Genomic DNA, 24,613 nt, shown 5'->3' with positions numbered 1-24,613 from the left:
TTTGCTATTCTAGGTCTCTTATGGTTCCAAATGAATTTTTGGATTCTTCTTTCTAGTTCTGTGAAGTATAGTGTTGGGATTTCAATTGGTATTGCATTGAATCTGTATAGTAGTTTTGGTAGTATGGCCATTTTCACTATGTTGATTCTTCCTACCCAGGAGCAGGGGAGATCTTTCCATTTTCTTATATCCTCCTCGATCTCTTTTTTTTTAAGAGTGCTATAGTTTTCAGTGTAGAGGTCTTTTGCTTCTTTTGTTAGATTGATTCCCAGGTACTTCATTTTTTTGGGTACTATTGTGAAAGAAATTGTTTCCCTAATTTCTTTCTCAGTGAGTCTGTTGTTTGCGTACAAGAAGGCTATTGATTTTTGGGTGTTGACCTTGTATCCAGCTACTTTGCTAAAAGTGTCAATTAAGTCGAGAAGTCTTTTGGTAGAGTTTTTTGGGTCTTCAATGTAGAGTATCATATCATCAGCAAATAATGACAGTTTAACTTCTTCCTTTCCTACCTTTATTGCTTTAATTTCTTTCTCTTTTCTAATTGCTGTGGCTAATGTTTCCAGAACTATATTGAAGAGGAGTGGTGATAGTGGGCATCCTTGTCTTGTTCCTGATTTTAATGTGAAGGTTTTCAATTTTTGGCCATTTAAGATGATGTTGGCTGTTGGTTTTTCATAGATAGCCTTTATTAAGTTGAGACATAGACCATCTATTCCAGTTTTTTGCAGAGTTTTTATCATGAATGGGTGTTGAATTTTGTCAAATACTTTTTCTGCATCTATCGAGAGGATCATGTGGTTCTTGTCCTTGACTTTATTAATATAGTGTATTATATTTATTGATTTATTTATGTTGAACCATCCTTTCATCCCTGGAATAAATCCGACTTGGTCAGGATGTATGATCTTCTTGATGATCCTCTGTATTCTGTTTGCTAGTATCTTATTGAAGATTTTTGCATCTATATTCATTAAGGAGATTGGCCTGTAGTTCTCTTTTTTAGTTACATCTTTCCCAGGTTTGGGAGTCTAAGTGATATTTGCTTCCAGGAATGAATTTGGAAGTATTGCTTCTCCTTCAATTTCACTGAAAAGTCTGAAGAGTAATGGTGGTAGATCTTCTCTAAATGTCTTGAAAATTCAGCAGTGAATCCATCAGGGTGTGAGCTTTTCTTTGTTGGTAAGTTTTTAATTACATTTTCAATTTCACTGATTGTGATTGGGGTGTTCAAAATGTTTTTATCTTCTTCGTTCAACTTTGGTAATTCATAAGTATCTAGAAATCTGTCCATTTCTTCTGTGTTTTCCATTTTGTTAGAGTACAGGTTCTCATAGTATGTATTAATGATCCTCTGGATTTCTGTGGGATCTGTTGTGACTTCACCTTTTTCATTCCTGATTGCATGAATCTGAGCCTTTTCTTTCCTTTTTTTTGATAAGGTTTGCTAAGGGTTTATCAATTTTATTTATTCTTTCAAAAAACCAACTTTGATTCATTCATTTTTTGTATCATTTTCTTAGTTTCCATTGAATTGATTTCTGCTCTAATCTTTATAATTTCCTCTCTTGTTCGAGCTTTGGGTTTTTCTTGCTCTTGTTTTTCTAGGAGTCTAAGAGTCATCTTTAGGTTGTTTATTTGAACTTGCTCTGTTTTCCTAATGTGGGCATTCAGTGCTATGAATTTTCCACATAGAACTGCTTTCATTGTGTCCCATAGATTCCTGTATGTTGTAGTGGCATTTTTGTTTATTTGTAAAAACTGATTTCTTCTTTAATTTTCTCTATGATCCATTGATTGTTCAGGAGAGTGTTGTTCAATTTCCATGTGTTTGTGAAGTTCCTACGGTTTCTTATGCTATTGATCTCCAGCTTTACTGCACTGTGAACTGATAATATACAGGGAATAACTTCAGTTCTTTTGCATTTATTCAAACCTGTTTTGTGAGCTAGTATGTGATCAATCTTGGAGAATGACCCATGTGCAGCTGAAAAGATTGTATATTCTGATTTTGTGGGGTGGAACACTATAGGTGTCTAATAAGTCCATATATTCAAAAGCTTGGTTCAGTTCTAGTATTTCATTGTTGATTTTTTGGCTAGATGATCTGTCTATTTGTGATAGTGGGGTATTTAGATCCCCCACTACAATTGTATTAGTGGTTATTTGGTTTTTCATGTTACTTAATATTTGTTTTATATAGTTGGGGGCATTTATATTTGGTGCATATATGTTTATGATTGTCATTTCTTCCTCTTGGATTGTTCCCTTTACAAGGATGTAGTGGCCTTCTTTGTCTCTCTTAATCAGTTTTGCTTTGAAGTTTGCTTTGTATGTGAATAAGATTGCTACCCCTGCTTTTTTCTGGGCGCCTGTTGCGTGGAGAATTGTTTTCCATCCTTTCACTTTCAGTCTCTGGGCTTCTTTTTGCACTAGGTGCATTTCTTGTATACAACATATTGTTGGATTTTGCTTCTTAATCCGCTCTGCCAATCTTTTTCTCTTGATTGGTGAATTGAGGCCATTGATATTGATAGTTATAACTGATATGTACTGAGTTATTATTGTCATGTTATTGTCCTTTTGTTGACTTTATTTTTTGTCCTCTCCTTTTAGTTTCTTGCCTTGGCTATTTGATTTGCTCTGTTGGGCCTCCTGGTGTTGTGATCTTCATTGTCTTTTTCTAGGATATTGTTTAAAATTCTTTGTAGTGCTGGTTTAATATTCATGAACTTTCTCAGGTGTTCTTTATCATGGCAGTATCTTATTTCCCCTTCCATTTTGAAAGAGAGTTTTGCAGGATACATCAGTCTTGGTTGTAGGTTGTTTTCTTTTAGGACTTTAAATACCTCACTCCAGGCTCTCCTTGACCTGAGGGTTTGTGTTGAAAAGTCTGCTGTGATTCTGATGGGCTTTCCTTTGCATGTGATTTGTTTCTTTTCTCTTACTGCTTGTAGTATTTTGTTCTTCTATTGGGTTTCTGGGATCTTGATTATTATATGTCTAGGTGTAGTGTTTTTTGATCGTGGCTAGTTGGTGTCCTATATGCCTCGCTTATCTGTATGTCTAATTCTTCCCCTCTGTTTGGGAAGTTTTCTGTCATTAATTCTTTGAACAGCTTTTTTAAGTCATTTGCATTTTCTTCTGGTCCTTTATGGATACCTATCAGTCTTATGTTATTCTTCTTTGCATCATCTAGGAGTTGTTGGATTGATTTCTCATGCTCCCTTCCTCTTTTTAAGAGACCTCTCTTTTTATGGTCACTGTCTGCTATCCTATCCTCTATATCTGAGATTCTATCTTCGCAATCTTTTATTCTGTTGCGTACGCTTTCAGTAGAGTTTTTAATCTCCTGGATATCTGTTTGAATCTGTTTAATGGATTCCATTTCTTTCCTATGTTGGGTGTTCATTGTTTCCATTTCTTTCTTATTCTGGGCCTTCATGGCTTCTATCATGGTCCTGAGCTCATATATTTTTTTTGTCAGTTTCTGTTCTGGAGTTTCGAATCATGTCTTTCATTTTGCTCACCATCTCTATGGTTATCTGGGAAATTATTTCTGTTTTGAATTTTTCTAGAGCCTGATTGATCTGTTTTGTTACTTCCTGTGCTGTGAGTTCTGAGTGTCCTGGAGGTTCACTATCTGATTTTTCATCTCCTTTGCCCTACTGTTTGCCATTGGTGAACTGGAAGTCTGTCTTTCTGGCTTGCTTAAATGTTTTCTCATCTTTATTTTTGCTGTTGGGTTGCCCTTGATTCAATCTGTGGGTCATTAAATCTTCCTGATATCATTGTGTCCCAGCCTTTGATTCTCTAATGACCAATAGACATTCTCATTGTCATAATTGAGAAAACAACTCATCAAATCAATCCCTATCCTTTATCCCTGTTGATACAATGAGGAACATAATAGGATCAATCATCACCCTTTATAGCCCGCCATGCCTTTGCATAGTGTGTCCAAGGACTGGCTCAGTCAGGGGATCTAATAGCCAGGGGCGGGGGCGTGACCGTGCTCAGCGGGGCCAGGCTACCCTCCTGGCGCTGTGTCGGAGCCAATCACTGGTGCCCGCGGGAAATGACGTGGCTCTAGAGGAGTCCCATAGTTGGGGCCGTGCAGCAGAGGTGGCTCTGAGTCCAAGCCCGGGTGATGATGCAAAACTCACCCACCTGGTGCTGTGCTGCAGCCAATCTCTGGTGCCCGCTGGAAACGGGCTGGGCCACACAGCAGAGGTGGCTCTGAGCTAACATCCATTTTTAAAGTTTGAATTTTCTTGATGTATAACGCAGCACTATTTTATTAAATGTGACTTTCCAGCAACAATTGCATTATCTCTTATTAATTTATAAATACCTCTTTTTCTTTTCTTTTCTTTTTTTTTTTGAGACAAGGTTTCACTCTGTAGTTCAGGCTGGACTTGAATTCATTATGCAGCCCAGGCTGGCCTCAAACATGCAGGGATCCTCCTGCCTCAGCCTCATGAGTGCTGGGATTATGCATATGTGCCACCAGATCCAGTTTAAATCCCTCTTTTTTACCAACCATCACAGAGTACCACTATGGTTACACCAGATAGGTTAACAAAGTTCAAAGAAAGTCACATTTTTACTGCTTAATATAAATGAAGAAATTTAGCTATTTTTGTTGTTGTTGTTGTTGTTTGTTTTTGTTTTTGGTACAGGGGATGGAACTTGGGACCTTGTGCTTGTGAGGCAGGTGCACCACTGAGCTAAATCCCCAGCCCTTAGCTGTATTTTAATTTTATCAAAGAAACCATGTCTTCAGTGATACTATATTCCTAATCTATAATACTGCTAATTAAAAACAGCAAGTTGAACCATATCTGTGACGTCAGCACTTGCATCTATTGCTAAAGAATAAAGTGTGAAATTATATAGCAGCTTCACCCTTAAATCTTTTTCAGTAGATATTTTCGCCCACTTCCTCGATTCATCTGGCTCTAGTCTGGTGAGACAAACTGATTTAGAAAAATTAAGCAGGGCACCTTATTTCTCTCAATAAAAAAGCACACATCCATTTTTTGCTGAAGACTCTTCTTCCGTTGTTCTTTTTTTTGGGTTCTGTTTTCTTTTGAGATGATGAAGAAGCCATTCTGTGATTTAAGCATGCTGAGAGGCTGAAGCAGGAGGATCATAAGTTCAAGACCAGCTGGGGCAACTTAGCAAGACATTGGTGCTCCGAGTCTTCGAGTCCCTGCGTGCCCACCACAGCCTGAGGTCTCTGGTGGCTCTGGCTCTGGGAATCTCTGGGTGACTGGGTGACTGAAGTGCTGGTAGTCAAGGTTTGCTTACCGTCACCATGGAAACCATGGCTGTGGGACTTCCGCTGTCACTTGTGACACTTCCTGTCCCAGGCACCTGGAAGATCAACCCAATAGCCACCCCTGCCCCCCTTACCCACTGCCATTGCTGGTGTGACCATGGGTGGTGGGGGAGCTCCCCCGAATCCCACCTTCCTCTGGACGGTGCGGGGACAGAGCTTCGGCCTCCAACCCCTCCCCCCTTTTGTTTTGCCTTTGAGACAGGGTCTTGCTTAATTGCCTAGGCTGGTGTTGAATTTGTGATCTTCCTGTCTTACCCTCCTGAGTGCTGGGATTACAGGAGTGATCCACTGTGCCTGACTTGGAGAGTATTTTTTGATCCAAACCATAACAGGTTGTGTTATCCATGATTCCGAAGAGGGGCTCATAAGGCCTGGAGAGGTACCCCAGAGGGTAAAAGTTCACCAGGTAAAAGTTCCTTTTATTTTTTACCTTTAGAGAAGGTATTAGTTTCTATGGCTGCTGTAACAAATTTCTACAAACATGGTGGCTTAACCTAGGAAATGATTTCTTTCACAGTTCTTGTGGCCAGACATCTACAGTGAAAGTATTAGCAGGGTTTATATGGCCTCTGGAGCCTTTTCGGGTGGAGTTTGCTCTTGCTTCTTCCAGTTTCTGGTGGATGTCAGTGATCCTTGGCTGGTGGACTCATCTCATTTCTGCCTCCTCCTTCACATGGGCTTGTCCTTTCCAATCTGTGCAGAGTTTCCCCCATCTCTGTCTCACTCAGGAGGACCTGTAGGGCCCACCTGCGGAATCCAGGTGAATCTCACCTCAAAGTCTCGCACTGAACCACATGTGTAGTCTTTCTTCTCGGATACAATGACATCCATGTGACCCAGGGACCCACACTTAAGTTTTTTGGCTCTTACTTAACCTAGCACAGGGTGATTAAAAGCTAAATAAGTTCTCCTAACAATACTTGTGTGCTCTGTTAAAAGAACAACAACAAAAAAAGGCTGATCATCTCACTTCCTGGCTTTTAGACTGCTGTTTATTCATAATACTTTTAAGATTTTGTTGCCAAAGGGTGTAATTTTATAACATCACAACAAAGTCAAGCAGAGATAGAACTTAATTGTACTTTTCCCTTTCCCCCAAGAGGATAGAAATAAATATATTTAGAGGGAACCAGGAATGAACAGTTTACAAAGCTGTTAGTCTAGCATCTGTTGAAGGACTTGGGCTGACCATGGCTGGAGTGAAAGTCACTTCTGTGGGCCAGGAATGCTGGTGGGGACTTGACTTGTGAGGTTCATGTCAGCAGAGGCCCCCCAGCTTGTCCTGATCATCATCAGCCCTTGGCTGTTTTTTGATATCTTTGGATAAAGCGCCTGAAATTCCCTATTAAGACAAAACTCTGTCCTCCAGAAGAGATAGCAGATTCAGCTGTTTACAGCTGTTTTTGCTTTGATGATTGCATTGGTTGGTATTCCCACCGGTCACTTAACTGTTTATAAGGCTCTGTGTGGGGAAGGGAGTGGGCTGGGTTACAGTGAGGAGAGCTTCTCATCTTCCAAGTTGTAAGTATTTGGGAACTCAGGGGAGGAGGGCTCTCTAGAAAGAGGATGGCTCTTGAGTTGGCCATTGGGGACTGGCGGATTTGAGTGGGCAAAGAGGAAACCTGGTGAGTCCATGGTACAGCTGACAGGAAGATGCTTATGAACTCAGGCAGGCAGCAGTGAGCCCCAAAAGGCTTTAGTGAGAAATTAGGGTTCTGGGCCCAGTGATTTTTGAGGCAGAGCATGGAGTAAATTCGGGAAACCAGGACGACAGTTGCGGAGAAGAGTTAGGGTATCGATATGCTAGTTTAGGCTGACTGGTGGTGGTTGGCCTTTTGTTGGTTTAAGAAGTTTGCCTGTGGCTTCTGCTTTTTTCATTTTCTTTTTTCTTTTAAAGTATTGTTTTACAGCTTTTTTGAGGCCCAAGTGACAGAGAAGCAGAGTCTATATTTACTGTGTACAGTGTGATGTTTTGATATGTGTGTGTACATTGTGGAGTGGTTGCCTCAGTTAAGCTCATTAACATGTCAATCACCTCAGAGTTATCGTGTGTGTGTGTGTGTGTGTGTGTGTGTGTGTGTGTGCGTGTGCGCGCGCGCGCGTAACATTTAAGATCTGCTCTCTTGAGCAGTTTTTAAGAATATAATACTTTATTGTGAACTGTAGTCACCATGCTGTACATGAGATCTAAGGTTTTTATTTATTCATTTTGTCATGAACTGTGTTCCTAGATAACATCTGAGCCTCTCACTGTAAACATATTTCTTTACTTATTCATCATTCACCTACATGCCTGTAAGGCTGTACTAATACATTGAGTGCACTGGGAGACAGGTACAAAATATAATCACCGAAAAGGAAATTAACAAGAATGGACAGTCCACTGTCTCCAGCTTGCAGCTGGTGGCTCGTTGGCTGTGTGGCAGAGCATTCCTGAGGGACAGCAGGTGCTGGGTGCTGGGGGAAGGTGCTGGGTGGGCAGAGGGGAAGAGAAGGGGAAGGGAGTTGGCCGCTCAATGGCTGGTCACATTAGAAGGGGCAGTGAGGACCTTAGAAACAGTGAGGTGTCCCGGGGCCTGGAGGGTGAAGAGGTGGCGCCCATAAAGGAAGAGGGAGAGGTGGGAGGGCACAGAGTTAGGTTTAGAAGAAAGCCTTCCCTTCTTCTCTATCCTCCTTCCTTCCTTCTGTTCTTCCCTCCCTCAGAACCTCCCTTCTGGACACGTTGATGGTGGGGAGGTGGCTCAGGATGAGCTGCTCTGGGAGCTGAGATGTGAGGCTGGGTCCTGATCTCGGAGACGTGATGCATGCTGGGAAGGAGGTCAGCTTTGGAGGCCGGAGGCAGCAGGGGGCTGTGCAAGGCAGAGAAGGGGCTGACAAAGGCCAGAGAAGCTGGGTCCTCCGACAGTTCTTTCCCTGGCTTCTAAGCACACCCTAGATGAAGAATGGGGACAGGGTTAGCTGTTTCTGAGGTGGGAGGGTTGTGCATCAGACCGGGGGGTGGGGAGCAAAATCATCCTGAGAGATAGTGGGGAGAGTCCCTTGCTCGAGAGGTCAGGATTCCACTCCTGTCCTGTTCCCTGGAGGGACTATTTGATATTATCAACCCTTTGCAGAGCATTCTAGGACCCTAGTTCTAGAACACTGAAATTTCCTTGAGTAAATTCCATTCTCTTCTTTAACAAATGAGTCTCTTGTTCTTTTCCTGATATTCTGCTTTTTCCTTTGATGCTGTTTTAATTAATTCGTTCCTAATTTTTTTGTGATGCTGGGGATGGAGACTTTCAGAGACTTGCAGATGCTCGGCATGCAGTCTCCCACCAAGCCACATCTCTACTCTTGGTGTTTTAGACCCAGCATTTCTCCTGGTGCAGGGAAATAGCTATGAATTGTCCTAGCGTCCTTGAGAGTAGTTGAGGAATCACCCTTGCCTGCAGTGTCTAATAACAGCTGTGCTCTTGGTTTCTTAGGTGGCCATCAAAGTCATTGATAAGAAGAGAGCCAAAAAGGACACCTATGTCACCAAAAATCTGCGGCGGGAAGGGCAGATCCAGCAGATGATCCGTCACCCCAACATCACACAGCTCCTTGATATCTTAGAGACGGAAAACAGCTATTACCTGGTCATGGAGCTGTGCCCTGGGGGCAACTTGATGCACAAGATCTACGAGAAGAAGCGGCTGGAGGAGTCCGAGGCCCGCAGATACATCCGGCAGCTCATCTCCGCAGTGGAGCACCTGCACCGGGTTGGGGTGGTCCACAGGTAAGAGCCACGTCGGGCTGATCATCGCCAGATCTTTGCTAAATGGATGCTCTAAGCAAGGCTGAGTAATTGCATCCTAATTTACAAGTTTTCTGCAGAATTTAGTCCACTGAATTGTTTCATAAGCTGGGTTAATATCAGCGTGGGGTTCAACAAGTAAAGCCAGAGTGTCTGGGCTTGTACCCTGGCTCTGCCCTTTGGTGGTCGTTTGACCTTGGGTAAATTGCTGCACGTCTCCGGCCTGTTCATCTGTGGACTGAGAATGCTACTACTTCTCTCTCCACCGATGCCCTGACCAATGAGTTGATAGAAAGAGCTTGAACAGCGTTTGGTGCTCAGTCTGTACCAGGTAAGTGACAGGTGCTGCCCTTATTATTTACCAAGTTGAGAGATCAGTTGCCGAGGTACCTGAGAGAAGGCTCAGAGGTGGGATGGCATGAGGTTACTGCTCAGCCAGTGTGAGAGAGAGGTGCTTTCACGGTGTTTACTTTCCAGTGGTAGCTGCTCAATCACAGTTTTATTCAATTTGATTGAATTCAAATTGTGGACTTGCCCTTGAAATCTAGAGATGTTCCCCAGAAACCAGACTTGTTTATACCAGCTCGTTCCTTCCTAGATAGGGGCTTTACAAAGAAACTGAACAAAAATAGTGGTCGCTGATATTGCTGTTGGTGGTGGTTGCCTATGTGGAATATGATAATAAATTGTAAAAATAAAAAATATAAAAATGTTCTCTTTCCTTCCCCCCAAATTATTGGCTCCCCTAATAAATGCATGCTTCTTTATGGAATGCTTAACCATTAGTTACTCAGTTATTGAGAAAAATTAATAATCATGCATAATTCTCATTCTGAGAAATGTAGGCAAGGCATAAGATGTGTGTATGTGTCCTTATATAAGCACATATGTTTAAACATTTAAAAATTGAGATCTAAGTATATATACTCTAAAACTCACCATATGAAGGTGTATATTCCAATGGCTTTAGTCTTTTCCGTGTTGTGCAACTATCATTGCAATCTAATTTTAGAATTTTTTTTGTCCCCCAAAAGAAACCTTGTATCATTAGCACTTGCTTCCCAGTCTTTCTCGGACTCCTGGTAACTCCTAATCTGTGTTCTGTCTGTACGGATTTGCCTGTTCTGGACATTTCATGTAAACGGAACCATTCAGTATGGAGGTGGTCTTTTGTGATTGATGTCTTTTTCTTGGCAAAATATTTTTCAGATTCATCCATGTTATAACATGTTTTAGTACCTCTTTCCTTTTTCTTTTTATAAGCAATTAACATTGCACTGCAAGGATTCATCCCAGTTTGCTGATCTCTTTATCAAGTGATGGAAGTTTGGATTGTTTCCGCTTTTTGGCTATTACCAATAATGCTGTAGTGAGCACTCGTAGACCAATTTTTGTGCGGATATATGTTTTCATTTCTCTTGCTTTTCTTGGAGTGGAATTGCTGGGTCATACAACAAGTCCCAGTTTAATAACCTTTTGAAGAAACGTGTGTTTCTTTCAAAAGTCAACACCCGATGGTACCTTTTATCTGACTGAACGCCATTCATTTTCTGATCAGTAGAGGAAGAAGCTTGGAGCCATCAGCTCTCCCACTATCCAGGTGGAGAGGCCTGTGTGCTCCCTGGTGAGACTGGCATCAGGGATGCTCTCCCTTGTCACTGTGAAGCCCAGGGGCCACGAGGACGTCCCTCTGTTCAGGGCTTTCCAGGCACCGCTAGGGCTCATCCACGGAGGGGAGGAACCCTCTTCACAAACACCTGAGTCACACATTGTCACACGATCACGATGTATTAGAACTCTTCCGGCTTACATCACCAACGATGGGAACATTCAGAAATTTGAAGTGTATAGCACTATTCTGGGCTCTTCCCAACAATACCCTAGTGTTGCCTGCAGTGTCATGGCTCTGCCATTATTAGGAAAATGATATTCATAAGGGTGCCTGGTCCTGTCTTTGTTTATTAAGAAGACAGAGGTAAAAACCTCACGAATGAGTCAGCTTGGATTACTGACTCCGAAGGTCACAGCAGAAAATAGAACCAGGGGACTACAAGGGGCAGGGCTTTCTGCAGGACTCAGGGTGTTTTTCCAAGGGCTTCTTGCTGTCAGAAATGAGATGAGCACCAAGCCTCTCAGGATCATGAGGACAACAAAAGAAAATCAAGTGAAAGCTGTGCCACTGCTCACAGGTCTCTGCTGCAGGAAATTCTCAACAACCCTTTTAAAGTAATTTTTAACAAAATCCAATCCTTCTCGGTGCAATTACTGTCAGAATGTCAAAGGAATGAATTTAATAATGTTTTGATAGCAAAGACAGTATGCTGCTTCTGTCTTATCTCCAGCTCTCTCCTCCTTCTCTCTCCCTGGAAGTATATTCATAATCCAGGAATGGTGAGAGATTTAGGAGAATTCCCTTGCTTTTCTCTCTAGAAATCACCTTATTGTTTGTCACTGCACGTGGGCGCAAATGATCAGGTGGCCCAGACAGTCCATCAAGGGGCTTGCTTACAATATATTTATGGATGGCGTTAGTGGAATCTCTTCACTTTGGAAGATTCCATGTTACTAATTTTAGCATCTGTAATTTGCTTGCCACTGGCTTATTTTTCACTGTGACCACTCCTGTGTACTCTTTACTGTAGCACTCTTCCGCGGTGGAGACTTTTCTTCTTTGTGCTGCAGAGGAGGAATGCATGTCATGAATTATTTTGAGGTTAGGTTTTTCAGATGAGTGAGATGGCGTAGCATTGCAGAGAAGCCCTGGAGTGCCTGGTGGGAAGGTTTCTGAGCAAATAGATCGTATCGTCCAAAAGGATTCAGAATGGATTTTTCTGGCTACAGGCATACCGTGACTTAAAAAGCCTTCTTCGGTTCCCTGTCAGCTGATGTTGTGAAATTCAGTATGTCACAGTCAACTCAATGCTGTCACAGCCCCATTTCCTGTGCTATGAGTTCTGAATGTTTATTTGCCCTCCCAGAACTATTTACATATCATTAACAAGACACAAATCTTACAGACCAGGAAGTGGCTCACTGGAAGAACACTTGTCCAGCAAGGAGGAGGTCCTGGGTGCTTATCCCCAGCACCGAAAAAAAGGGCAAATCTTTTAAAAAATCATATAGCTGTCATTATAAATGGAATTTATAATGCAAGCTGACTCCCAACTTTATGTGAAACCAAACCTGCTTGGCGTCTTTGGGTCCTTTGCTATTAATAGGGCTGCTATTCATTTTCACACAGGTAGAGTGTGATCTAACTTTGTCATTAATTCCATTTCAGGAATACCTGAAACATTCCACATTTAAAATATAGCCAGTTTGTTTTGTCTTTTTCTTCCCCCTTCCAACGCACGTTCTTGGCAGGATGCCCAAACCTGATGGTGTGCCCATTGTAAACAGGGCACCGACTCTTAACACGAATCAACAAGAGGGCCGCCAATTCTGCTAAGAGGCTAATTTGAGATTCATCTGCTCATTCAAAATAACAAAGTCCAATCAAACTATACAGACCAAACGTTAGAGATACAGGGCCACCGTCCCTAAGCAGGAAGAGAGCAGCCGCTGGCTGTAGGGTGAGCAGAGAGGGACCGTGATCAAAGACTGCTCAAGCCCTTGCATGGACATGTGTCAACTCAGCCACTCCCAGGGCCATGACCTTCTTCATTCATCAATATTGGGAAAGGTCCTGCGGAGCTCAGGAGGAATGCAGTGGAAGGGCAGGAACTTTGCTTTGTTCTCTTGGGTCTGACAAGAAGCAAGCACAACCTGTTTTGCTGGAGGATTAAGAAGTTCTTTTAAATTGTAAGTCTTTTTTTTTTTTTTCTCCCCAAGGGAAAGTGAGGGGAGGCAGATGAGAGGGAAATCATTTCTGCTCCTGTCCAGAAACTGTTCGGGATCCCAGGCCTGTCTGTCTGCTAAGAGTAAGCACCTACCTGGAAGCCCTGGTGACACCAAAGGTTTTGGTTGTAATTGGTGTCTTAGTCTCTTTCTTATCACTGAGGCACAGTATCTGATACCCACAAATTAATGGGGGAGAGGCTCATTTGGGCTTGTGGTTTTGAGAGGTTTCAGTCCATAGTTGGTTGGCTTCAAGGCAAACCATGCATGCCACAAGAGTCTGGCAGAAGAAAACTGGTCACGTCATGATGAGCAGGAAGGAGGGAAAGAGAGAGGTGGGGAGATTTATACCCTTCCAACGTGTGTCCCCGGTGACCTGCCTTTTCTGACCAGCAGCACACTCAGCTACTGAATTCATTAGTGGATTAATTCACGGATGACTGTAGTGCCCCCGAGATCTGGTCACCTTCCAGATGCCCTACCTCCGAACCCACAAGACCTTTGGGGGACATCTGAACCATAACAATTGTGCTTTGAAAAATGTGTTTGCAGATGCATGATTTTGCAAAACCATAGCCTAACTGTTCTGTAGGTTGGTAGGGACAGTGGCGAGCAGTGTTGACACTAAAGCCTGCATCCACGTGTGGCCTGTACCACTTAGAAACAGAACTGGGTGCATTTCTCAGGCTGGTGCCTGTCTTGCCACATCTGCCCCAGAGGGATGGGAGATTATCCATTGTATGTGATGATTGGGGGCGATTAGATAAGTTGTCTATATACAGTGCTCAGGGCCGGGGATTTAACTTAGTGGTTCCACCACCTGCCTCGCAAGAGCAAGGACCTGAGTTCGATCCCCTGGTACCTCCCCCTTCCCATAAAAAAGTGCTCAAACTGAGACCTTCCATAAGGGCCAAGTTTACTGTAGTTATTGCTGAGTCCTCCTCATTTGTGAGTTCCGAGTATGCAGGGCCCCATAGCTCTCCTCTGGGTGCCACCCTTGCCGTCTTTGTCTGGCTGAATACTGTTCATCCTCCAGGTAGATCCCAGCTCCAAGCACACTTTCTCTGGGAAGCCCAGCTGGGTGCTCTCTTGGGACCATGTGTGGTCCCACAGCACCCTCCGTCTGCCTTCCAAACCTGTATCTTGTGATTCTTAGTTGTTTAATCTTTGTCTTCTGCCTAGACCATAATTTAGCTCAGTGCCCAGCCCAGGGAACACACAGGAGACTTTGTGAGATGTATGAAGGGACACCGAACGAGAGCAGCCAGTGTCTGAGGTGGCTTTCTGGTAGCCAGTCCCAGGCTTTTTCTGGAACATTTCGTATTTTTCTGTAGAGTTTCAAGGGAGTTTCTTCATTGACTTTGTGGTACTTTGTTTAATTTTCAGGTCACAATTTGTAGAGTGGCATCCTTTTAGCAACTAGCTCTTTCACTTTTATAAGCAGAAATTGTTTCTGGAGCATTATAGGAATTCAATAAAGGTTTCATTCTGAATAAATGAATCAGATCCATGCTTAACAAATTATTCTTGTGTTTTATTAAACTGCCCAATGCTATAAATAAATCAAAGATTTACAAGTCATTTTTTTTTCTTTTTCTTTTTGTTACCGGGGGATTGAACTCAGGACCTTGCTCTTGCGAGGCAGGTGGCGGAACCACTGAGCTAAATCCCCGGCCCCTACAAATCATTTGGCTTTAATACAGTGCTTTTGAAGTTAAGACCTCAGCTAAAAAACTCTTGTTCACTACAAAATGCCTATTGCCTTGGGGATTGTTAAGCTTTTCTTGGATGCTTTATCCTTGGCTTATTACTAAATTTCATCTTGTGGCCATCCCCATAGGCAAAACTTTCCCTCCTAAACTTAACCTGTCTGGGTTTGGGTTAGCCCTCTCTGGGCCCCATCCCTCTGGCCTTCCATTTGGAGGGCCACACACCCCAATACTGTTTGTTGTGACCAAATTCATCACCCTTTTAATCCCTTTCTGAAGTCTTCCCTGTTTACCTCATCCTAGAATCTTTTCTTTTCTCGTAGTGTGAGGCTTGAACTCAGGACCTCATGCATGTTGTCTTAGAATCTTCGACTTTACTTTTCTTACCTCCAGCCTCTCACCTCATCACTGTTAGGACTTGTGTCCTCTTGGAGAGGCCTGCCATACAAACAGGCAAACATATACAGAATCATTTCCTTAGCCAGCAGCCCTGTCCAGGAGTCCCTTTTCAGATGCTATCTTTCAAAGAAGAATCAGAGGCTCGGGATTTGAAATGCTTTGTTCAGGGATGGTTAGCTGACCAGTTAGAGAGAGCCACCTACTGAAGTCTGTCTTTCTTAATCTCCCCAGGCCACTGTATTTGTTCTTGATCTCTACTTAGCTCTCCAACTCCAGGGGTTCACTGCTCCTCTGGGTCTTATCCCTCTTTGAATCGTGCCACCCCATTTTTTTGCCATTCAGTTCTACACTTCCATCTTGGGTCTCAGCTCTGAGGGTCTTGTACTGGCTCTTTCCAAAGTTCCTGTCCCTTCATCTGTGCCTCCACTTTGTTGAGGCCCTGACCTGACCTTCATGGCTGGGCCAAGGGGAGAAATCTTCCTCTGTTCACATCTCACTCCAATACACGCACACATGTATGACAGTCTCCACACTGTGGGAGTACGGACATAGAGAAGACCCCACATACATGTGTGCATACTACCTAGGTGCGTATTCACTCATGTGTACACTCGCTCACCCACACATAGATGCATGCACGTGCATGCACATACCCATAATGCACGCTCAGTTTTTCCTTACAGGCAGGCACACACACACACACACACACGCATGTGTGTTTGCACTTGTGCACACATTCATGTGAGCTCACACATACTCAGGTGTGCACACATGTGCACATTCACTGTTCTGCCTGCCTCTTTGCTTTGCAAGGTCTGAGTGGGCGCACCCCCCTTCCCTGCCCTGAGCCAGGACTCAAATGTTTGTCATAGCGAGAGTCCTCCGTGACTCTCCTTCCTTGAACTTCTCCACCTGAGAAAGCAATGGCTAGAAGTCACTGTGGCCAATCCCCAAACCTTCGAGAGGACCATCTTTAAATCAAGGCAAGGACACCTAGGTGGGGGAAAGGGACGTACACGTGACCACCAGTGGGTGAACTTTTAGTTGTTAATAATGGCCTGTCTACAGTTGTTCCTCTGAAAGAGCTGAGAACAAAGGGCCTGTGATTAGGCAGTGCCTGAGTGGGTATGGAAGAGACCTTTTCCTTTGGAAACTCTGTGAATATCTGGAAAAATATCCCCACTCACTGCCCAATACAGCCTCAGGTCTGCCCCCGCTGGGCATGTTTCCTGGAACTGTCCAGTGAACAGAGAGGGGTCCGGCGGCCTTTCCTTGCCTGTACCCATTGTCTGTCTTCTTGGCTGGGCTCCCTCCTGATGCTTTGCAGACCGACCCCTCCCATGGCTTTTTCTCAGCAGTGCGTTGGTACTTACGTGTGTTCTGAAGATGCCTCAGTCTTTGTAGCACTGTCCTAGAGAACCTACCTTAACGCATCACTTTCTCTTGCCTTGAATTACCCATCTCTGGGTGCCAGCCTGTCCTATTCCCTTTCTTGTTTTCCTAAATCCTTTTTTTTTTTAGTATAAAAAGAAAAAAAATTTCATTTTTCCTTTTAAAAAATTATTTTCAATCAACATATTACATAAATTGATTGTGTTTTAGTCATTTTCTTGTTGCTGCGACAAAATACCTGACAGCTGCAACTTAAAGGACAGATTTATTTTGGCGCATGGTGTCAGGGAACTCAGTCAATGGTCAGCACGCTCCAAAGCAGACAGGATGGCGGAAGGTCAGGCAGAGGAAGCTGCTCAACCCATGGCAGCCGGGGAGCAGAGAGACACGGAGGAGCCAAGGACAGGAATACACGCTTCCAGGTCACACCCTCAGCAACCCACTTCCAAGCAGGCCCCGCCTTCCTAACAGCACTTTCAGCCATGAGCTCACCAGTGGATTAGCTCACCGATGAGGCCTACACCTCCATGATCCAATCACTTCCAAAAGCCTGACACTTTGGGGGGACATTTTAGATCTAAACCATCACACTGGGGTACGGTATGATGTTTGTATACATCACAGAGTATAAAGATCAAATCAAGGCATTACTGTATGTTTCCTCAAATATTTGCCACTGGTTTCTGGTGAGAATATTCAAAATCCTCCAGTACCTTCAACTCTACAGTAAATTATTGTTAGAGTCCCACCACTGTGTTGTAAAACACTAGACCTCATATCTAACTGTGTTCTTATACCCACTCACCACATTCTCTTGATCCTCCCTTTCCTCTACCTTTCCCGTGCTCTGGTGACAAACATTCTGTTTTTCACTTCTAGACGCCAACTTATTTCGCTTCCACAAATGATTGACCGCATGCTGCATTTGTATTCCTGTGCTTGACTTATTTCATTTAATGTAATAAACAGCCTTTAGGACTGTGTTGGTCCACTTTCTGTTGCTGTGACAAATTACCTGATACAAACAACTTAAAAGGAGGGAAGCTTTTGTTTGTTTGTTTGTTTGTTTGTTTGTCTTTTGAGACAGTGTCTATGTATTCCAGGTTGGTCTTGAACTCACTGTGTAGCGCAGGCTGGCCAACTTGTGGTGATCCTCCTGCCTCAGCTCTGCAATGCTGGGATCACAGGTGTGCGCCCTGATGCCTGGCAGGAAAGATGTATTTTACCTGCACCGTGTGTTTATTGCAGCACTATTTACAGTAGCCAAGACATGGAATCAGATTAGGTGTTCAAACAGATGAATGCATAAAGCAAATATGGTATATTTGCACCGTAGGATACTATTCAGCATAAAAAAGAGTGAAACTCTGTCATTTGTGACACCATGGATGAGCCTGGAAGATACTGGGGTAAAGAAATAAGCCTCATACCTCTGTAAAACCCCTTTGACTAAGAAAAGTCTCTTTTTCATCCATCTAGGGGCCATTCATTCCTTCTTCCCTTTTGTTTCCAGCTATGGGTTAACACTGATTTTCAAGTTTTCGTACCATGGGGAGGAGCCCTTCAGATTGAGAGGCTAAGGGAAAACCCTCCCCTTCCGCCTGTCCTCCTAGATTGGCTCATCGGGTCAGGGACCATGGACATCGATCAAATGGAGCACTCGCTTCTCTCTCCATGCACCATTCTTCTGTTCACAGTAGGCAAATCAGACATTTCACAGGTTGAAGCTGGAGCGAATACTGTTCTTTTCACCTAAATCACAGGGAGGCTGAATGGTGGGTCCAGTTTTCAGGATGGGGGAGACCTGCCAGTGTCTCTTTCCGAAAAATCATGTTGTGATACACAGACACTGGAACCTCATGAATAAATGAACTCTTCCTCGCTTATTCAAGAAGGTGTCTCTCAACTTTGTGATCTCATCCGAGTGCAGTAGCGCATACTTGCAATCCTTGCTACATGGGAGGCTGAGGCAGGAGGATTGTGACTTGGAGGCCAGCCTGGGTAGCATAGCGAGACCCTGTCTCAAAAACAAGAGTAAAACGAAACACCAAAAAAACCCAGAAACTCTCCAATCAATTGTACGATCTCCTGGGATCATATGTGGCCACTGGTCGTTGCTGAGGAGCTGAGCAGAGGGTCCAGGTGGCCTGCTGTGCAGAAAAAACTCAGATTGTAACTGCAGGCGGCTAAGGGTGCTGGCAATGAACAGCCCAAGTGAGGCATTTGGTGGTAGCCCCAGCATTCTAGGCACCATTCTCGGAGGAAAGGGAAGATACCGACAAGATAAAATTTAACAAAAATTAATGGACTTGTTTAGAGTAGCTTTAGGTTAAAAAAAAATTGCATTAGGAACTGCAGAGACTTCCCTCATGCTTTCCTTCTGCCCTGCGTTCTCCTTAATTAGTGTGGTTATTTGTTTTAATTGATGAACCAGTGTGGATATGTTCATCTTCCCCAAGGTCAGTAGTTTACACTAAGATTCCTTCTGCGATGTGCATTCTTAGGGGTTTTGGTGTATGCATGGTGTGTTGCACAGCCACCAGTTCACTATTGTAACAAAGGCCTTCAAACCCGAGAAATCCTCTGCATCTGTCCCGCCTCCTCATCCCGTTTCTCCCACTCCCAGCCTCTGGCAGCCCCTGATCTTTCTGTTGTGTCTCCCTTTCTTCTTCTTGTGGAGAGTGCCAGTATAACACATTTTGTTTCTCCATTCACCTGTTCAAGAGAATCTTCCAGCTAGGGGAAATTATGAATAAAGCTGGTATAAACATTTGTGTCCACACATTTTCCCACTCATGAGAGTGAACACTGTCTTCCCTCAGCATCTACAAGGAATTAGTTCCAGGACCTCCCGTGGGCATCACTCCCACCGGTGTCCCTTCTGTAAAATGGCGCATGTGGCCTACGCAGATGCTTCTATATACCTTAAATCATCTCTAGATCACTTACAGTACTAACCCAGTGCACATTAAACACGTGCTATGCAGTACCATGTAATGATAAAGAAAAAAGTTCAGCACAGATGAAATTTTTCCCCATGAATATTTTCGAGCTGAGCTTGGTTGAATTTGAGGATGCAGAACCCACAGATACAGAAGGCTGACTGTACCCGGGTGCAAGTGGCTTTTGAGAATTAAACTTGAAGCTAGATCTGGTGACCTAGGCCTGTAATGCTAGCACTTGGGAGGCTAAGGCAGGATTGCCATGAGTTGGAGTCCAGCCTGAGCTACACAGTGAGAGTGTCTCAAATATTCCAAACCCAAACAAAATTAGACTTTAGAGACCTTTTCCCTAAAGAGTGAGAAGGAAAGCAGTCCTCCCCTTTCTTTCAGATTATTTTAAAAGACAAAGGAGGAAATAAAGCCAGAAGAGACTGAATGGCTCTTTCATTTGACAGTGTGAAATATACTGATCACATGGACAGAGACTAACGTAGTGGAACTTACCGTTAACCAGCAACAGAACCTTAAAACGGTCAGATTGTTACCATTGAAATCTTTCAGAGACCTGGACAAAAAGCTAATATATAGGCAAACACCCTCAGTTAGCTAAGCCTGTTCTATCCATTTTTCCTAAGTGTTGGGGGTTGCTTGCTTTGGGATGCAAAGGGTGGGAAGATGGTAGCTTTGAACTTATTTTTCTTAATAATTATATTTTTATACTCCCTCCCTTAGCTTTATGACATTTCCCTGATTTCAAAAGTGGATTATTTTTTTCTGTTGCATTTTCTCTTCTTTTAAGTCTTTCATTTATATCATTTTCCTAATCATTTGTTCTCTAGGCTTTTGTGGCTCCAGAATCACACTGTTTAGTTTTATTATTCTTGGCAATTGCTTTATTTTACCATGCCTCTTTAATCTGTTTTTCTCAATAATATTTGTTCTGAACCAAAATTCTCTGTAACAACTTAGTGTGATTTCCATTCTTCCCAGGCAGGGAGGCTTAATTTCACTTGAAACAAACCGTGGCCTTATGTTAGATTTAAATAGTGCTACTGCTATATAATCAGTTTTTATAGACTCACAGTTTGGGCTGTAGCTGGCAGTGTTTTTTGTGTGTATGTGCATGTGTTTTGAAATTATGCCATATGTTTGAATAGAAGTCAGGCTTATATGATGTCTTAATTATCTTCAGAAAAGAAGAACGCCTTAAGGAGTCCTCACAAATCTTTCATGTTATGGAGGCACAATTTAGTTGCTTTATTTTCAACAACAAAATAAGCGTTGGAGAAAACACATTTCACATTGTATTGGTCAGCTTTTTGTTCTGACAGTGGTTTCAGTCAGTGGTTGGTTGGGACCAAGGCAAAAATATGCTGAAAGGATATGGTGGAGGGAAGGGGCTCAACGCATGGTGTCAGAGAAGCAGATAGCAGGAGAAGAGCCCCGAGAAGGGGCTGGGGCCCCATACAGTCCCCAAAGTTGCACCTCCATGCCTCACTTCCTCCAACAAGGCCCTTCCTCCTGTGCCCTGTTCCGCTGTGGACTCATTAATGGTTAATCCATAGATAAGGTTGGTGACTTCACAACCTAGTCACCTCCCCGGGAGTCTCTCGATCCAGTGAAGGTGACAGTCAAGATTAACCAGCACCCATTAGCCTTGATCTGACTCACCAGTCACTGTTGGCACTCTGCAAGTCACCCGAGATGTCTAGAATCTGGCGGAAAGGGAACCAGAGCCACTTAACGGGGCTTTAATCACAACTTCTGCCCTCACAGTTGCAACAGTTTGAGAGAATGAAAATAATTCCCCGAGGGTTAATTTTCAGAGATTTTAAATGGGTGCTTATGGTTTGGAATAAGGTTTCTAGCAAGTGTATCACATATAGATTCAAAAAGTGCTCCTCACAGGCATCATAGCCCAGTGGACCACCTGCGCCTCACTGGAAACGTTGTATAATAACTCAGAGAATCATCTTGGTTCTGCCTTCGTGCATTTGAATAAAATTTGTCATGAAATGTGAAGGCATGGAAACATTTCTAAAATGAGTTAGGCCAACATTTTTGTCTATGGTCTTACATAGGATGATGACGCAGCTTCACAGATAAGGCGACAGTCACTCGATAATTGTTTCATTTCTAAATATTATATATCTGTGTCTTCCAAAACCTCTTCTTCTTTCTTCCGGGGATCGAACTCGGGTCCTTCCACTTGCAAGGCAGGCGGTGGAACCACTGAGCTAAATCCCCAGCTCCAAAAGACATCTTCTTTGTTTGTTTTGGTGCCGGGGATCAAGCACAGGTCCTTGTGCTTGTGAGGCAGGTGATGGAGCCACTGAGCCAAACCCCTGACCCCCAAACTCTCTTTTCTAAGGGGCAAAGTCTTCCCATTGGAAAAAGAGGTGGGGGCCGCCTTCTCTTTGGGCCCACTTCATATCGGACAGACATGATGCCTTTTAAAGGCAGACATAGTTTTGAAGTGCACTGTGTATTGTTTCATTTGAACTGATTGTGAGATCGTTAGGTGGGGAATAACCATATCCCTTTCCTAGCTGCACGTTTTGGTACAGATCTTATTTTGCACCCCAGGGTCTAGCCCAAAGGCTACCAACAGCGCCCCCTGGATACTTTGTAGAGCTTACTGTGTGATTTAATTTTTCTACCTGCCTGTAAATCTCAGCGTTCCCATGAGAACAGCCTCCCTGTCTTCTCCTGCCTCCAGTGGTTCCTTTCCAGTCCACCGTGAACCGTCGTCCTTTCCCAGCTGCATGAAGTCCTCGGCCTTTTTCCTCTCATTCTCTCTCTGAGTAATCTTGTGTCTTCTCAAAGCCTCAGCTTCTACCTATAGTAAGGTTGAAAGCTGGCACTTGGCAGGCCTCGTCTTGCCTGGAAGGTTGGCCCGCATAGCGTTGTTATTGTTTTAAGTGAGTTTGCTGCCAGCATTTAAAAATTGAGACCAAATCCAGATTTCTGGCTTCTGTTGTGAAACAGGATGGGCTGGCAGTTCTGAGACCAAGCTTTGAAGCAACTGTCCCCATTAAGTGGGACACTGCTGTCCTATTTACCGCAGATAGTCCTGGCAACAGTACTTTCCTGTTGTTTCTAGACACTGATAGGGTATATCAGTGCCATTTTTTGTTTTTATCACAATTACGCTATTAAGTTCTCTACAATGGAGACAAGAAGAAAAAGAGCATATATATTGCCCATCTCTATTCAAATGTAGGAAAAGAAAAGCTGGACCAAGAAAGGAGTGTTTCTAAACAATGGGAGGGATTAAAAAAATATATATATATATAAATAAAACAAGAAAAATATTCTTACATAATTAATATTCAGGGTGTGTCTAAGGTGACAGGCTGTAATTCGGGATGTGGGAGGGTTTTTAATTGTGGACCTAGATGACTTTGATGCCCAAAAGTACTGCGTATGTGGGGTGTGGGGTGTGGTCATGAGCAAAACAGATGTGTTCCCTCCCCTCAAGGAACTTATGGTTGACTAACAGACAGCACAGCCGCCTCACACTCAGTGTGACTCTGGCTGCTTTGCTCCCCCCTGTTGCCTGCTGTCACTTCAGTGTGAGTGTTGCCACCCATCCTCTGATTAACAGTCTTCATTTTACCTATAAACTCGGCTTCCTTTGACCGTGTCAGGTTAACATGCACTTGAACATAACACCAAGGATTGTGGCTCTGACCTCTCTGGAATCTGTTGTTATGCCCACGATAATACCCACTGGCTCAAGAAATTAAATATGTCATCGCCTGGCCTTTTGTCACTGCGCTTGGCCTCCAACATGGAGGCCATGGAACTGACAAATGCACTTCCGGTTTTTTGGAATTGCTCCCCCAGATCTACTCCTGGCTCTGGCTGATGTCACTCACAGTATCACAAACCCTTGGCCACCCTTTTGTCCCTTTCCTGCTCAGACAGCCCCCTTCTCCAGTGGTGTGTTCCGCTGTCTTCTAACCCTCTGCCCTGTCACTTGCAGTGCAAGCCTGGGTCCCACGGCTGGGAACTTCTCGTGATTTCTGCTGCACTCGTTGCTCTTTGTCTGTGCAAGCCTTTGCTAGCTTTTATAGTTGATGGCAATTAGTTTCATCGTGTCTTATAAATATTTACTTAATGACTGAGTGAGTTTTAGTAAAAAGCTTTATGGGGTGGGGGAAAGTGGCTCTAAAACAGTTCATTTCCTTTTAGAAGCAAAGTGCCCGGCTGTTATGTCACATGCTTATCTGAAATGTTGTGTGGTTTTGTTTATTTCAGAGACTTGAAGATAGAAAATTTGCTCCTAGATGAAGACAATAATATCAAGCTGATTGGTATGACCTTTTTTTTTTTTTTTAAGCAAGATTATCATCTTTTAAGTGTTGTGTTGTCAGTTCTCGACCTTGAAAACTATTCCTGGTCTACATCATATCAAACTTCTAGGTTACCTTCTTTTGTGTCTAATATTCAATGATAGTTTTGAAAATGAAAGCTAATTTTAGCAGTGATTTAATAGCTTACTCAAATAATAATTCAAACATGATTAGAAAGATGAAAATACTGTAACTTGGTTAGGAAATTAATTTGATAGCTCCAGATAAGCATTTGTTGGTAACATGTTCCTTTGGTTTAAACTTCAGTTTCTCCTTAAGTTCAAATGGAGATGATTTTTAGTTAGATTAACAAGATCATTGCTTAAAAACAGTGGAAAATAATTTGGCCCAGAAATGCTGCCTATCGCTTCTGGTTATGTTTTATTCTACTCTTCAGGGAATTTATGGATGTCCAAAACAAGGAAGAATAAAACTTGCCTTCTCTTTTTAATACAGTCTTCATTCCGGTCCTATGGTATAATGGTGATGTCTGTAGAGGGTTCACTAAATGTGTACCGATTAGGGGTTTCCAGGGTAGTGTTATTCATCATTGGTTCATAATTCAGAGCCCTTAAGTGAATTCACTTCATGGCTTATTCTCTGAAAGAGTTCAGATGGTTTTGTTCATTTTATTTTGGTTATATAGTTGCTCTTGGTCATTGTTTTTATGTCCCAATATTAAACAGCACTTTCATTCTTTTCCTTCATTTTCTCACACCAACTGTGAGAAATTTCTTCTATATCAATGGCTTGGAAAGAAGTTGTTTTAGCAGAAAAAGAGATGAACCAGTAGGACTTTGGGAGTTTAACTCTTGTACCCAAGAAGGAGCTTTTGCTAAGCAACTATTACAAATCAT

General features: G+C 43.1%; 1 protein-coding gene across 2 annotated transcripts in view; it reads left to right on the top strand.

Annotated features, from left to right (window-relative positions):
- The window catches only part of Hunk (hormonally up-regulated Neu-associated kinase), a 103,251-nt gene that overhangs the window by 27,622 nt on the left and 51,016 nt on the right, over positions 1-24,613 (top strand). Inside the window, exons 1-3 of one of the 2 annotated variants that reach the window (XM_033768045.1) lie at positions 8,110-8,159; positions 8,809-9,101; positions 23,662-23,717. In XM_033768045.1, the coding sequence (XP_033623936.1) occupies positions 8,142-8,159; positions 8,809-9,101; positions 23,662-23,717 (367 nt within the window). In that variant the 5' untranslated portion in view covers positions 8,110-8,141. Of the gene's footprint in view, positions 1-8,109; positions 8,160-8,808; positions 9,102-23,661; positions 23,718-24,613 lie in introns of those variants that run through there. The other variant, XM_033768046.1, reaches the window with a different exon arrangement.

Source organism: Fukomys damarensis, unplaced genomic scaffold, assembly GCF_012274545.1.
Source record: "Fukomys damarensis isolate Sample0158 unplaced genomic scaffold, DMR_v1.0_HiC HiC_scaffold_24, whole genome shotgun sequence".
Classification (NCBI taxonomy): Eukaryota; Metazoa; Chordata; class Mammalia; order Rodentia; family Bathyergidae; genus Fukomys; species Fukomys damarensis.
Note: the sequence above shows the minus strand (reverse complement) of the source record. Positions and strands in the feature narration are given on the sequence as shown.